The 14,824-nt window shown below is 34.6% G+C and overlaps 1 protein-coding gene across 1 annotated transcript in view; it reads left to right on the top strand.

Annotated features, from left to right (window-relative positions):
- Positions 1-14,824, top strand: part of TRDN (triadin) — a 395,011-nt gene that overhangs the window by 249,784 nt on the left and 130,403 nt on the right. Inside the window, exons 17-20 of the mRNA XM_043592239.1 lie at positions 1,422-1,454; positions 1,580-1,606; positions 3,583-3,609; positions 11,910-11,957. Coding sequence (XP_043448174.1) covers positions 1,422-1,454; positions 1,580-1,606; positions 3,583-3,609; positions 11,910-11,957 — 135 coding nt within the window. The remainder of the gene's footprint in view (positions 1-1,421; positions 1,455-1,579; positions 1,607-3,582; positions 3,610-11,909; positions 11,958-14,824) is intronic.

Here is a 14,824-nt window from a genome sequence, read left to right as displayed (position 1 = left end):
TGCTCTCAACAGCATTTTTCCTCATGTTGTTCCAAATTAGCACAGGTATTTTTTGCTTGTATGATGGCTTTCTGATGTTGATTGGAAAGCCCCCTTGTTTCACTTTGAAATTTCACATATCGCCGGGATTGAATTTTGATGCATACCCAGATTACTCCCACTATGTTTTTGATGGTCATCACTTTGCAAATTTCTTAGAAATGTTACATGATTGGTGCTTCGGTCCCACAGTAAATTAAGCAAGATATTTAATTACTCCATGTTTTTCAAACAACTTTTGGGAATGTTCTTACTGTCTTTAATTTTAGCTAAATCACCTAAGTGTCTGCTTTTTGACTTGTAACACTTGGTCAAGTCATTTGTTTTATTTGTTTTACTGCCTGGATGCAACCTTGTGAGTGGGTAAACTGCTCTTTATACTTAACATGACTACACTCTTGATAAACAAATTATACACTTGAGAAGCTCATGAGATGACCATAGAGATTTGATGGCACTCTATGTTTCTGAAATACAGTTCTTAGAATTCTTTCAACGTAAACATCTTCCAGTCTCCAAAATGTATTCATTGAATGAAACTTAAGAAATCTTCACATACCTTCTCTTTAAAAAATCCGATAATAATATACCTATGTTAAAACATTTCTTGAAAATCTTCTTTTAAATTAATTTGACAAGCTTGTCAAGGGGGAGAAAAGGATTGCAGATAATAACACTCCATATAAAATCAGTACTTGTACTTTATATAAAATTAGTGCTTATTATAATAAAAATGCCATCTTACTCTTGAGGCCAGAATAACACTTTGCCTCACACAATATTGACAAGAGTGGATTCTTAAAAAGAAACACTATCTAAAAAGGACCCTATATGGAGCATTTGTCCTAAAAACAAGGGGAGTGTGTTTTGCTTTCCACTGAAAATTCAGTCTATTTTGGTGTTCTCAGCAAAGTCTTTGACTTAACTAAACGAATACCTTTTCAATATAAGAAGATTTCACCTTTGAAGAGGAAGTCCATATGGAATCTGTCCATCTTTAACTGAAAATTATTTTAAAACAGCTGCAATAATTATCCTTTGTGCTTTTTTATCCCAAATTTATTTGATGTTGATCTAATACAATAGGAAATTAATTATTTTCCATCCTTTATGGACCCTATTTAATTTTCTTTGCTTTATTAATCGTGAAGAATTGCTCTTATATAGGATATTTTTATGCTGTTCGGTGCAGGAACTCAGTGAGGGAAAGAGAGGAAAGATTTAAATACACAGTCTTAGTCTTTTCATAGCAATTATCAGTTGTTGAGCCCAGCATTAGCACATACATGTTTCTTTGTGTTAAAGCAATTAAATTATGACATATAAAATTGGAATGATAATAATGATGGTAATAATAACAATGATAATATTGTTCCTTTCAGAACAGGAAAAGAAAGAAAAACACGTGGAACCAGGTAACTGTTTTTAAATTCCTCTATCTTACTTTCATATTGTTACTTAATTTGCAATTGAATACTGAGTTGCCATAGAATGGCTTGGAATTTTGACTTTTTTTTTTCTTTTCTTTTCTTTGATACAGCAAAGTCATCAAAGAAGGAACATTCAGGTGAGTTAGTCTGATGTTGCTGGGTTCTTTCTACCCTATATGCAATGTTTATTAATGTTGCAGCCTTATGACAAGAAAGGATAGGAAATCCTTCCATCCCATAGTCTTTGCAAGTTCTTGACACAGAGTTAGCACCAATGAAGTTTTTGAAAATTAAAGCCAAATAATTTGTTACACTCTTGCTACCCAATATATGTCTGTGAGCCAGCAACACCAGGTTGTTAGAAATGCAATATCTCCAGCTCCTTCCTGGACTGACTGAATCAGCATCTGTAGCTTCCTAAGTTCCCCAGTGAATTTTTCAGAGCAGTGTTTAGTGTAAAAAACAACAACAACAACAAAAAACCCCAAAAAACCCAATACAAAACAAGAGAAAAACCACTTTCTATAAGTGCATCCAATATTGCTTTACCTGTAAAATACGGAATATTCAATTCCAGCAATTACTCTCTCCCTATTCAAAATGTTACTTAATGACATTTCTTGAGTACTCAGGGGAGCTGCAATAAAAGTAGAGGTAGATTATGCCCTCAATATATTTACATTCTATTGGGGGAAAATTGAATTGAGAATCAATCAGTAAAACACATATACAAACAATTCTAAAAATGCAGTAAGTATGAATACCAATGGTTTTCTTAAAGGTTTCTAGCATTTAGCCTGCCAATTAGTTATTTCAAAGGAAAATAAATGCAAGTTTCTAAACTTATTTTATTGACTTAATTTTAAAATATTACCTTTTGTTTTTGCCTTCAAATTTCTACTCAAGGAACTTCATTGAGTTTTCGTGTGTGTGTGTGTGTGCGTGTGTGGCCATAGATTCATATAATGTCCATTATTTTCTCCTCCCATTTTATTGTATTTGAATGGAAATTGCATGTATTCAGTGCTATATAAATACCCATACAAATATAGCTCAACTATTTACTACCCTCCAACACAGACCACAGAAAACCCAGGTTCAAAGCTATACTTCTTATTCTTCTAAGTTTGTAAAACTTCCTCAGACAACCCAAATCCATTTAGTTCTTCCTCCAACTAGTTTCCATAGCATCATCCTCTTTCCTTTATAATAACACTTAATATATGGTCAGAAATTAGAGTGCTTATTTTAATGCCAGGCACACAGTAGGCACTTGATAATGGTTTATTGCATGAAATGAGCAACACCAAATAGAATAATCACATTAAAAAATTAAGTGGGAATGAGGTTTAAATAATTTCCAAGATGAAATGATCACATACTTCACCATTTCACATTAATGTTGATATTACTTATCCTTTGGGAAGGAATTGTTTTGTTTACCTTACAGAGAACAGAGTATTAACATTTCCACAAGTAGGCCATAATACATATTCTTATTTATGCACATATGCAGAAAACTAAAATAAAGTATATATCATGTAAATATATAAAATATAAACCTGGAGAAACAGAGAATGACTATGGGTGTAATGAGTTTCAAGAGTTTTAATAGCTAACCATTATTGTCTAATATTAAACTTGACAAAATACAGTAACTTAAATTGCTTGAAATCATTATCTGTTCATTTCAGGGTATGATTACAGTGTAGCAGCTTTGCAGTAATTAGCTGTATTTTAAAAATTGAAACCATTGGATAATTTATCAATTCACTATGTTCTTTTCATATCACTTGAAGTAAAATGCATTGACTTGTATGTAAAAACAATCAGATTCTTAGCTAATTTAAAATGCAAAACAAAATGAATACGTTGTGAGTGAACATTCTGTGTTGGGAGAAGATATATAAGTATAAAAAACATCTATGTTCATGGCATCTATTTATAATATATAAAAGAAAATGGAACAGTGTGGAATTTTCTCCTTCGCAGACCTGTATTTCCTTAGCTTCCAAGGTTATAGTCTTTTAAAAAATTTAAATAACCTTAAAACTATGTTAGAGACAGTGGACTTGTAATTAATTTAGATTTTATTATTTCTTGTCTTTAACAGCTCCAAGTGAAAAGCAAATAAAAGCAAGTATGTTGAATAAAACTTAAAATAACAGAAAGAGCATACTTCACCAGCTTACTAATTTAAGTTTTCTGCTTATAGACAATGCTAATGCTAATTTTTGAAGCTCGCTTACCAAATGTTTCTTGATTTTAATATTTGTTGTGCTGAAATAATACACATAATTATTCAAACTTCCCTTTTCTGTGAATTTATTCTTCTTAAAATTTATTTTCATTTGTAAATGTTAATTTCTCCAGATCATAACTCCTTTTTGAGTGGTTCATAATTTTTGTTTCTTATTTTGCAGAATAAGTGATCTCTTCAGTTTCTTAAACACATCAGACTTAATTTTCCTAACAATTAATCACTTGATCGAACCAACAGGCAACATAATTTGTCTACCAGTGAAAGACATTGTGTCTTGAATGAAATGAAGCCTCCAACAACTTTAACTATTGCTCTTATAAAATCATAATTTCCTTTTAGGGTTTATATCTTCAGATTATGAATATTAACAGATAACTATAATATACCATGACATTTGCATCAATAGTAGCTTTCACTCCATGCTTAGGGATAAATGCTGGTGTCTTTGATGGTTTTTCTCAATTGTATGAAGTACTTAACAGATTGTCATTAATGAAAGTTATTTTAGGCATAAGGACATATATTTGATTTCAGAAAAAATATACTTTAACTTCTCTAAGATTGATATACAGGACTTACTGTCAAACTTAAGTTCTTCACATGATATAAATATAATTATATTTTTCATTTGGTTTGGAGCTGCATAGGTATGGTATTAATATATAAAACAAATGCATGTTTTATTTAGTGCCAGGATTTTGAGATAAAGTATTTCATTGGTGGATATATCAGAGAAAAATTAGAAATATAATGGAGAGTAACTTGGTGGGCATGTCTTTTAAAAAATTACAGTTGGAAGTGTTTATATAGACATTACAGACTTTGATTGAGAGGTGTAACATGAACCTAAAATTCTATTTATATTTTCATGAAAATTTTTAGTTGAATGTAAAGCTGATTGGAACTCTGTATTATGGAATCTTCAGCATGCTAATACTTAGTCTGTAGAAATGCATAATCAAGAAAATATATAAAACAAAACTGATAATTTTGCAGCACTGGTAGAGAATGTTAGATTGAAGACTATGCTAAAAATGAACATTTTCTTCCCAGAAAAATGTGACATATAGATAAAAATGTTGATTTGCAATAAAACAGCCCTGTTAAGTTCTGCTATCTATGAGGCACACTATCCAATCAAGTTTTGAAGAGATCAGCATCTTTTGCAGGAAATTAGCAAATTAAGTTGCTAAATCATCTTAGACCCAATATAAAAGTTTCAAAAGAATTAATACTCAACTCTTCATACAGTTGAAAAATTTAGACTTGACATGGGCATTATTGCTCAATACAAAAATTAATTACAGATAATTCATAAATTGCTTAAATTCTCTACTAACAGTGTGACCATCCATTTATTCAACTAAGAGTTGCTTTTCGGTCTTGAAACCATACAACAGAAGAATTTTTACACATCTGCTATGCACAGTAGGCCATTACTTTATTGTAGGCAATAACTTTATTGCCTAAGGTAAAGATTGCTCTTCATTACAAATACTCTTGAAAATTCCTCATATAATATGGTGCACATAGTTTTTTGTATATAACCTAAACATTTGGGATATGATTTATGGTATCCTAAGTTATGAGAGCAAATGAGAGTGAGATGTATAGTTTAATTAACATAAATTAAATATTTATGTGATACAATTGCTTGGTGTTGAATTAAAAAGGAGAGGTGAGATTGACAGGGTTAGTGCAAGTCCATCGAAAAATAAAAGGTAGCTGGTCATTAACACTTCATTCCAGGAAATAACTAGAATGTTGGTTGAATTTGTGGTGTGGAACTATTTGTTCTAGGTGCCGGAGGAAATCAAAATCACTGTAGGAAAAATACTGGAGGACACAGACAAACTCAGGAGCTCTCTTAGTTCATGGTGGAGGTCGTCATTGTACCATGAACTTGAAGGAAACAAAATATTTCAAATTCTAGAAGGTAGTACTATGGAGGGGCACTTAATACCTCTCTATATAAAGTTATGTGTCAGGGGTTATGTGGGTAGAAGAAGACTGTCTTGGACTTAGCAGGCATGCCAAACCTAGATTTACAATTTCTGCAAGTCAACACAAATTCTTTTATCATAGGACATACAAAAATGCTTCAACACACCCAGTTCCCTTCTCTGCAGTCCATTGTAGCTGCTTTCCCACATGCTGGATAGCAACATAGGAGTTGACAATATGATTAGCCATTTCCAAACAGGAAAAGATCCAAATAAGTAGATTTTTAAGCCCTAGGTCATTTCAGGTCTTTAATGTTCTCCTTGGTGAATCTTCAAGAGGAAATGCAGTACACAATGCTTAGCAACTATATTTGACCACATCATATCCTTTTTTTCCCTCCAAGAACACTTCAGTGACCAATGTGCCTCAAGACCTTGGAAACACATCTATATATTACTTCCTTCTTCGTATCAAGGACCACAGGGCTCTGATCATGTATTCTGTGTGCATGTTCTTTCAGCCTCTGGTCAATCTGAATTTTGAGCAAAAAAGGCTCCAAAGTCCAGTCATTTTTAATTTTTTTGAATAATTTTAATTGAAATGTCAATACTCATGCATTTTTCTTCCTTTGATCTTAGCACTGCATTTGACTTGTGTGTGCTCAGCCACCAAGCCTAACTGTCTTTATTACCTTAACTACACTTCAATACCTAAATGTGTGAGTCAGATGATTATCTCTTGATCTACTAATACATGTCAAGATTCTTCAGGAGAAACCAATACACAGAATTTAAAAGTAAAGTTCCTTTGGGACACCTGACTGGCTCAGTCAGTGGAGCATGTGACTTTTGACTTTGGGGGTATGAGTTTGAGCTCCACATTGGGTGTAGAAATTGCTTTTAAAAAAAGGGGGAAAAAAGTCCCTTTTGAATCCATTAGGTGTATACTATTAGAAGAGTACTTGGGGACAATTTACATTAGTTAGAAAAGTGGCATGGCTTTTGGGAATCAGTTACCTACTCTGTAATGGAAGTTACGGGGGGAAAATATCTATGGACCTGAACAATAGCTCTGATGTCAATAAGGTGTGTCTAGAACACAGACTGCATGACATGTATGACCATGTATGTCAATTGGTGAAGACAGTCTTAATATTCATATTCATATTCATATGAATAATTATTATTAGCACTTCCTTTCACTTGCTCAATTTTGATAATAAATTATAATATCACAACTCAAATTACAGACAAGGCTGACTGAATAAATTCAAAATAGTACTAATACAATACTAACAAAATACAAGCTACACACTTGGAAACAATATTTGTAGCACACATAAGTAACAAGAAGTGAGTAGCAAAAATTAAATAACTCTAAAAATGAATACAAGACATTGATAGAACAGTGGACAAAAAAAATGGGTAAAAAGATATAAGTAAGCATCAAAAAAAGCCCACAAATGTTTTATAAGCATATCAAAAGATGTTTAGTCTCTTAGTATAATGGAATTTTAATTAGAAGCACAATGGGATACTATTGGACATGTGCCAGATTGACCAAAAAAGAGGAAAATTATTATTCTGGGAACGGTAATCATATGAAGCAATGGAAACTCACCATACACTGTTGGTATGAATGTAAAATTTGGGGGAACATTGTGGCATTTATCTGGAAAAATTAAACATGAGAAAATGCTATGAACTAATGATTTCACTTCTAAGAAAATTCTTCAACATGTGCACCAGGAGACATGTGTGGGAATGTTTAAAGCAGGATTATTTATAACAGCACAAAAATCAGACATGACCTAATGTCCATTGGCAGAAGGATGAATATATAATTATTAGAATGTACATATAGTGGAATACTGTACAGCAGTTAAAATTAATCAGCCACAGCTACTCATGTCAACATGGCTTCCATAAAAAGTTAAACAAAGATTTTGAAGCAGTGCCAAAAATGAAAACTAGTTAAGGGTACTCCATAGGCAGGATCTAGGGCAGAGGTTTAAGAATACACAGAAGCAAAACAAAGAAGTGATTTAATTGGCTGTAACTTAAATGTTTGCTTTGTTTGGGAAGGTTTAGTTATTTGGATGTCATGATAGTTGCTCTTGAGTTTTAGTTTCTCAGATTCCAGAAAAATCTAGAAGACTCTGGCTTTGGTTTGTTTCTATAAGCCACCAAAATCGCTAGAGCTACCCCAGTCTAAGAGCCTCTGTTGGTGACTATTTTAACACTGCATCTCAACATGATGTTTTGAAGAAGCAAATTACAAGAATTAAACAATATAAATCAATATTTATAAAGTTATCTCACTAAACAATATAGTTCAATCTATGAAAAATGGTCTTGTCTTTGTTTAGAGGTAAGTACATGTAATAAACAACTGTGTTAAAAAATAAGAAAATGATTAATATAAAATTTAGGACAATAATAATTCTGAGATGAAGGAAAAAGCATGAGGTAGTGGAATGAGTAAGAGGTTTCAAAAGCTTTGGTGATATTTTATTTCTTAAGCTTGCTGGATGTTACAAAGGTATGCATTTTTTATTACCATTCATTAAAGTGCGCACATATGTTATATGCTTTTGTATCTTTCATTTATATAATATTTTTCATAATTAGTCAAGTTTTAAAAAAACAGAGTGAGAAAACAGAATTGGTGACACTGTCACAACTCCCTGGAGGCTGTGATGGACCACAGAGAGAGGAGGCAGCTGAGGTGGGAGGTGTATAGAAGTGAAGGATGTGGTTGTCTGCAGTTATAAAGAGTGACATATTATGTTTTTGAACTGATGTGAAAGTGTCACTGAGGTGGAAAACTGATGAGGTAGCAGATAGAAGCAACATTTGCAAGAAAAAGACCTTGACTTGGCAGAAGGAGAAGGGAGGCAGGATGGACTGGTATTAAATTGGGGTGGGGACCCATCATCCTTTGGGATTGAAAGGAAAACAAATGGCACAGGTATGTGCTGGTGAGGTGGTGAAAACAGGAGGTAGTGTAGTCTGCTTTTATTTTCTCCCTGAATTTCTCAACAGCAGCTTGCCTCTACACTGCAGGATATTGGAAGTTTGAGGAGGGGAGAGAAGGCATGAGCCAGTTGTCTAGAATGGGAAAACAATTTCCGTAGGTCTGTGCTAGTATTGCTGATCAGTGTTGAACACTCCCCTTAACTACTGAAATGAGACAACTCAAGTGAGACCTGAAGCAGGAGTAGGGACTTCCTCAAGTTTGGATGGCTGCTCAGGTGGCAGACATAAAGTAGTTTTGTGTTTTGAGGGTGTCATGGGCTGAATTGTGTCACTGCAAAGGATATCCTAAAGTCCCAAGTCGGTACCTATGAGTGTGATTGAATCAAGTTAGGATGAGGTCATACGGATTAGAGTGGGCCCTGAATCCAATGACTGGTGTCTTTAGAAGGAGAGGAAGATTTGGAGATGCACAAATTCGTACAGAGGGAGGAGAATCATATGAACAGAAAAGGAGGAATTGGGGTGAGGCAGCTATAAATCAGTAAATGCCAAGGACTGCCAATAACCACCAGAAGCTAGCAAGAGGCAAGGAAGGATTCTTTCTATGAGAGTTCCAAGATAGCTTCAGAGTATGGCCCTGACAGCACCTTAATTTTGGACTTCTTGCCTCCAGAACTTTGAAAGAATAAATTTCTGGTGTTTTTAGCCACCGAACAGTTTAAAAGCAGCCTGAGAAACTGCTGGTAACTGTAAAAGCAGATCACTAAGTGAATGATTTAACCATGGCTCATTTAAATATTGATAAGACTAATGAGCAGGAGCAGTGAAAAAGGGGTAAGGTCAAAAGAACAAAAGTATTGATGGAGTCAGATACCATTTGGAAAAGGTTCTTTTTAAAAAAAATTTTAATGTTTATTTTTGAGAGAGAGCGACAGAGTGTGAACAGGGGAGAGGCAGAGAGAGAAGGAGACACAGAATCTGAAGCAGGCTCCAGGCTCTAAGCTGTTAGCACAGAGCCTGATTCAGGGCTTGAACTTATGAACTGCCAGATCATGACCTGAGCTGAATTCGGATGCTTCACTGACTGAGCCACCCAGGTGCCCTTATTTGGAAAAGATTCTTGAGTAAGTGAGCTGTAAAATGAAGAATGGTGCCAGAGAATAGGATTTGGGGGATCAAAGTTTTGGAAGCAAAGTCCAAGAGTATGTTGGTAGGGGGCAGGAATCTTGTTTTAAGTGAGGAGGTCAAGGAAATGAGAGATAAAGCATACATATGAACTGTGTGTATGACTCCCAATCCTAGTTAAATATTAGAGTACCTTGGAAAGCTTCCAAATATATGAATACCCAGGGCTCCTTTCAGATCCATTAACTCAGAATCTCAAAGCTTTCAAAACTCTATAGCTCACCATAGACCTACTACATCTGACACCCATAGACTTGTAATAGCCCCCAACTTATTCTAATGCTCAACCGTGTTTGAGAGTGGTTCTTAATGAAATCTCACAATAGTAGAGGAAGACAACTATGTGCAAAAATACTCAATGAGGGATGGTGCTAGAGTATAAGGTCAATAATGACAATAAGAGGAGGGATCAAGCCAGATACAAACTGATAGTGTACACTTCAAAGGAAATGAGGGTTACGGAAAGCCAGGAGATAACAACCATTGAGAAATAATAGACACTTTGGTATGTAAGGGTTGGGAAAACAAACATTCTCCATTTTAGAAGACTGCTTGCAGAGTTGCAGAGGCCTTAGGGAGCTAGGGGGTGGTTAAAAGAAGACAGCAAAGCTCATGCTCTGAATAGGGGCTGAGGATACTGTTGCATATACTGTAGTGGAGAGTTGGAAGGACTTTGGTAAGGATCTGTTTTTAGGAGAAATGTGAACTCTGTTTTCTGCCAGAAGCCTAGGTTCATGGTGGTAACTGAGGTAAACACAAATGGGGATCACAGAAGGATTCAGCTTGATGGTCTCTTAGGGGATATTTGGTAATCAGTTTCCAAACTATGGTCTGGACCAAAGGCATAAGCATCACCTGGGAAATGATTAGAAATGTAAATTCTCAGGACATGCCCTAGACTCTTTGAATCACAAACCATCTGGGCTGTGTCTGAGTTTTAACAGCCCACGGGGTGACTCAGATGCATGCTGAAGTTTGAGAACCACCAGTGTAAAGTCTTTATCTGGAAGGTGTACAACAGCCAGGGGTCTGCATAGTCCTGGAGCTCAGGGTCTTAAGACAGCCTGGAAGAGGTTATTTACATGACTTCTTGCATAGGCTCAAATTGCAAAGCTCATGATATCTAATATGGTAGAATTAAAGCCTGAACATGATGTGAAGGCCTCTTCTGACATCTGATCTTTCTCACAGCCCAAGGTCTATGGCATAAGGATGGACGGAGAGGGGGCATGAAGAGTCCTGTTGTGTGGTTGTTCCTAGAGCTCAGCTGCTGAGTGCATATGAGTGAGGGGGATACGTACACATCTAATGAAAATAAAAGTAAACATAAAAATACAGGTGGCCAAGGAGAACAACATCAAAAAATAAAAAGTCAGTAAAATGAATAAATATTTGTAAATATTCACCAGTTCATTGTTATTTTTGTTATTTTCCTATAGACTGGAGAAAGTTCTTTCAATTAGCTATGATTCGAGGTCCAAAATTTTGTACTAGGACCAGCATTTCAGATTATGTCTTCCAGACAGCTCTCTTATATTCCACACCAGATAAACTACATGAGAAATCACAGGAGGCCACTTTGGCCTTTAAAAAATTTTCTCTCTCTCCAAGCAATATTCAAATGGAATTTTCCATAATATTACAGCTAATCTTTTATAATATAGAGCTAATTGATTGAGATCAAATACTGCTTGCCATCCCCATAATTAAAGGCTAAGCGAAAAAGTCCTCTTCCACACAACTCATACATCATTTTACATTTGAATATAAACTAATTAGTATTCCAGTGTATTTTGTGAAATAAGCCACCTTGTTTTATGGCCACTACTTACATAGGCATTAAAATTTAATACGGCAGAGCAGTATGTGGGAGAGATAAGAGAGTTCATTACTTTAAAAATATGTAAGTACTTTATAGAGTGGCTCTTCTTTGCTGCTTGCTTTGCTCTCAGGCGCCACACATATTTTATCTTTTGGGCACTTTTAGTCTTGTCTGACTTACAATACCATAAGATATCGACCTGGCATCTCTGATATCCATTTCTCATTCTTTAATATCTGAATTTGCAGAAACTGAACGAGCCAAAGAAGAGGCTGGTGCTGCCTCAACTAAAAAAGGTAAATGCAGCTTGAAGAAAAAGATGTCATGGCTATAGCTTATTTCTGCTAAGGTTCCTGACTTAATGTATTGTTCGGTGCTTATAAAAGAGGTCTAATTTATTGATTTTGCTATTTCATTGACACAGAAACAAACCCACTTTGCATAAGATTTATGGTATCCATGTTAACAAGGCTTTTGTGTTCAGTGTTCTAGTGCCAATGGTTTCACTTCTTTAAGGTCATAAACTAAAATGAGTAATTATAGTCCACTTGCAAGTTAGTTTTCAAAAAATTGAAGAAATGCTGCTATTCAAGCTGAACAGGATCCCAATCATCTGGAGAGTATTCAAGTTCAATATACTGCCTTAGGAAGACAGGGCTTGAACAAATGAAATATGGACTAGTAGAGCTTATGTGAACAATGTTCACTTTGTGCTTGCATAATATTAAATTAGAAAATATTAAATTGAAATGCTCACTTGGGGATATTTTGCTCTAAAAAATATTGGGAAGTTAGGGATTTAAGTTTTCAAAGTTATTTCTCTTGTCATATCTAATCAGAGGCCTACATATATGAATTTTGATGCCTTTTAGGAGACATTTAAATAACATGTTTAAAACAGTAATATACATTAAAAGTAATCATCATGAAGAAAAGTTTTACATATTCCCTATTCAAAATAATCTGGAACAATTCTACAATTTGTGATTCTTCTTTACAAATAGAAATGAAGTCAGCAATATATCCAATGTTTTCAGAAGTATCTCAAGAGACAATTTAACAACCTTATACTTAACATACACTCACACACACACAAACCTACACACATACCATTTCACACATAATTCCCTAAAACAACATCACCTTTTACTCCTAAAAAACTCTCTATTGCATATGCTTTATAAAGAGAATATATATCAGCACTCTAGGAAGACATAAAATGTAAATAACACATATCCACATTCTCAATACCAAGTAATTTATATATGTATAATATTATATATGTGAATATAAATATATATTATATATATGAATATAAATGAATACATGGAAATAAATTAATATAATATACATTTATATATTAGTTAATAAACCATAATATAAATTACTATATTTAATTAATATATAAATTAATGTATAAATTAGTATACATATGTATGTCTAAGACAAAAATTAGATAAAGAATACTTTAAGAAAAGATAAATTTTTGTAAAGTAATAATTAGAAGCTAGAGTTACTGAAATTAATGGATGCCTTCTCTTAAATACAGTTCTATTTATTATTCTAAATTTACCACACATAGGAATAAAATGTTTCCTAATTATATCTTTTTCTAATAACCTAAACTATTCTTGATAAGTGATTGAAGTAAATTTAGCTCAGTATCAATGTGTCCTAAGTGATAGAGTCATAAATCATCGAAGTCACTTTAATGTATCTCATTCTTTTGTGGTGTCTTATTTTCAAATCAGTTTTCCTTGTTGGCATTAAGTGGAATGTGGGTAATACTTGCTTGTTTCAGAAAGGATGATGCCATGGTATCATGAAAAGGCTGAAGGTCTATAGATTCAGGAAAAGTCATTAATATAGGGAAGGGTACAAGTGTACATGGGTCCAGGAAGTGAATATGACACCAGCATATGGATATGTGTTAAAAGCAAGAACAAAAGCAAGGCAAAGTTTTGGTTCAGAATTGGTAGCCAAGAGTGAGGCTAATGGGGTGTCCAAGTACCGGTATTTGGGTTTCATTTGGAATTAGATTTCAAATATAGAGCCTTAGGAAATCCCTCATTATGAAAGGCAGCCTGGAGACAGAGTTAAGAAGAGAAGATTTGAGGCACCTGGGTAGCTCAGTCGGTTAAGTGTCCGAATTCGGCTCAAGTCATCATTTCACAGGTGATGGGTTCGAGCCCCATGTCAGGCTCTCTGCTGACAGCTGAGAGCCTAGACCCCGGTTCGGATTCTGTGTCTCCCTCTCTCTCTTCCCTTCCTCCTCTCATACTCTCTCTCTGTCTCTGAAAAATAAATAAAAATGTTTAAAAAACTAAAAAATAAACTAAAAAAAAACAAGGAAAGATTCAACTACTTGGAGGTTGAGCCCTGCACAGACTCTCAATTACTTGGAGCCTGGATATTTAGGATAGAAATACAAACACACATAGTTTGAGTCCAATCAGATCAAATTGGAGTGAACAAAGATATTTAACGGGGACTGAACCTTCACTTTGTTAACTCACTGGGAACTTCAACCAAAAATGGTCCCTGAGTTTATAGTATGGCCAAACATTTCGGTTGGGGTTAAGTAGACCTGATTGCTAGACTTAGAGTGAAATGAAAAAAAATAACTAATCTTTTTATGAAAATAAACTATTGGCACCAATTACTTTGCTTCTAGTAAATCTTAGGTCTCATGCCTCAATTCTTAACTTAAATATGATTCTGCACATTGGGTTTGCCTGCAACCACAGCACGGCAGAAGCAAGTGATCCTTCCAAAGCTGTCATAAATAAATGGAAATTCAGGTAGTGCTTTTCCAATTTAACAACTTACAAAAAATAGAAGTCAACATATACTTCATTCATTTGTCAACTAGTTTTTCTGTCCCCTACACCCTCACTGACAATCAGCCACACAAAACAATAGATACTGTTTCATCATGGATTTAGCCCCTAATCTCCACAACAGTTAGCATATTTTACAAGATGTTCAACTTGTAGTCTTTTCAAAAATAAGTAGAATAAGGGATTGAAGGAAGATGGCGGCGTAGGAGGATGCTGGGCTCACCGCACGTCCTGCTGATCACTTAGATTCCACCTACACCTGCCTAAATAACCCAGAAAACCGCGAGAGGATTAGCAGAACGGAGTCGCCAGAGCCAAGCACA

Source organism: Prionailurus bengalensis, chromosome B2 (genome assembly GCF_016509475.1).
Source record: "Prionailurus bengalensis isolate Pbe53 chromosome B2, Fcat_Pben_1.1_paternal_pri, whole genome shotgun sequence".
Classification (NCBI taxonomy): Eukaryota; Metazoa; Chordata; class Mammalia; order Carnivora; family Felidae; genus Prionailurus; species Prionailurus bengalensis.
The sequence above is the reverse complement of the archived record's forward strand: the minus strand, read 5'-3'. Positions and strand labels throughout refer to the sequence as shown.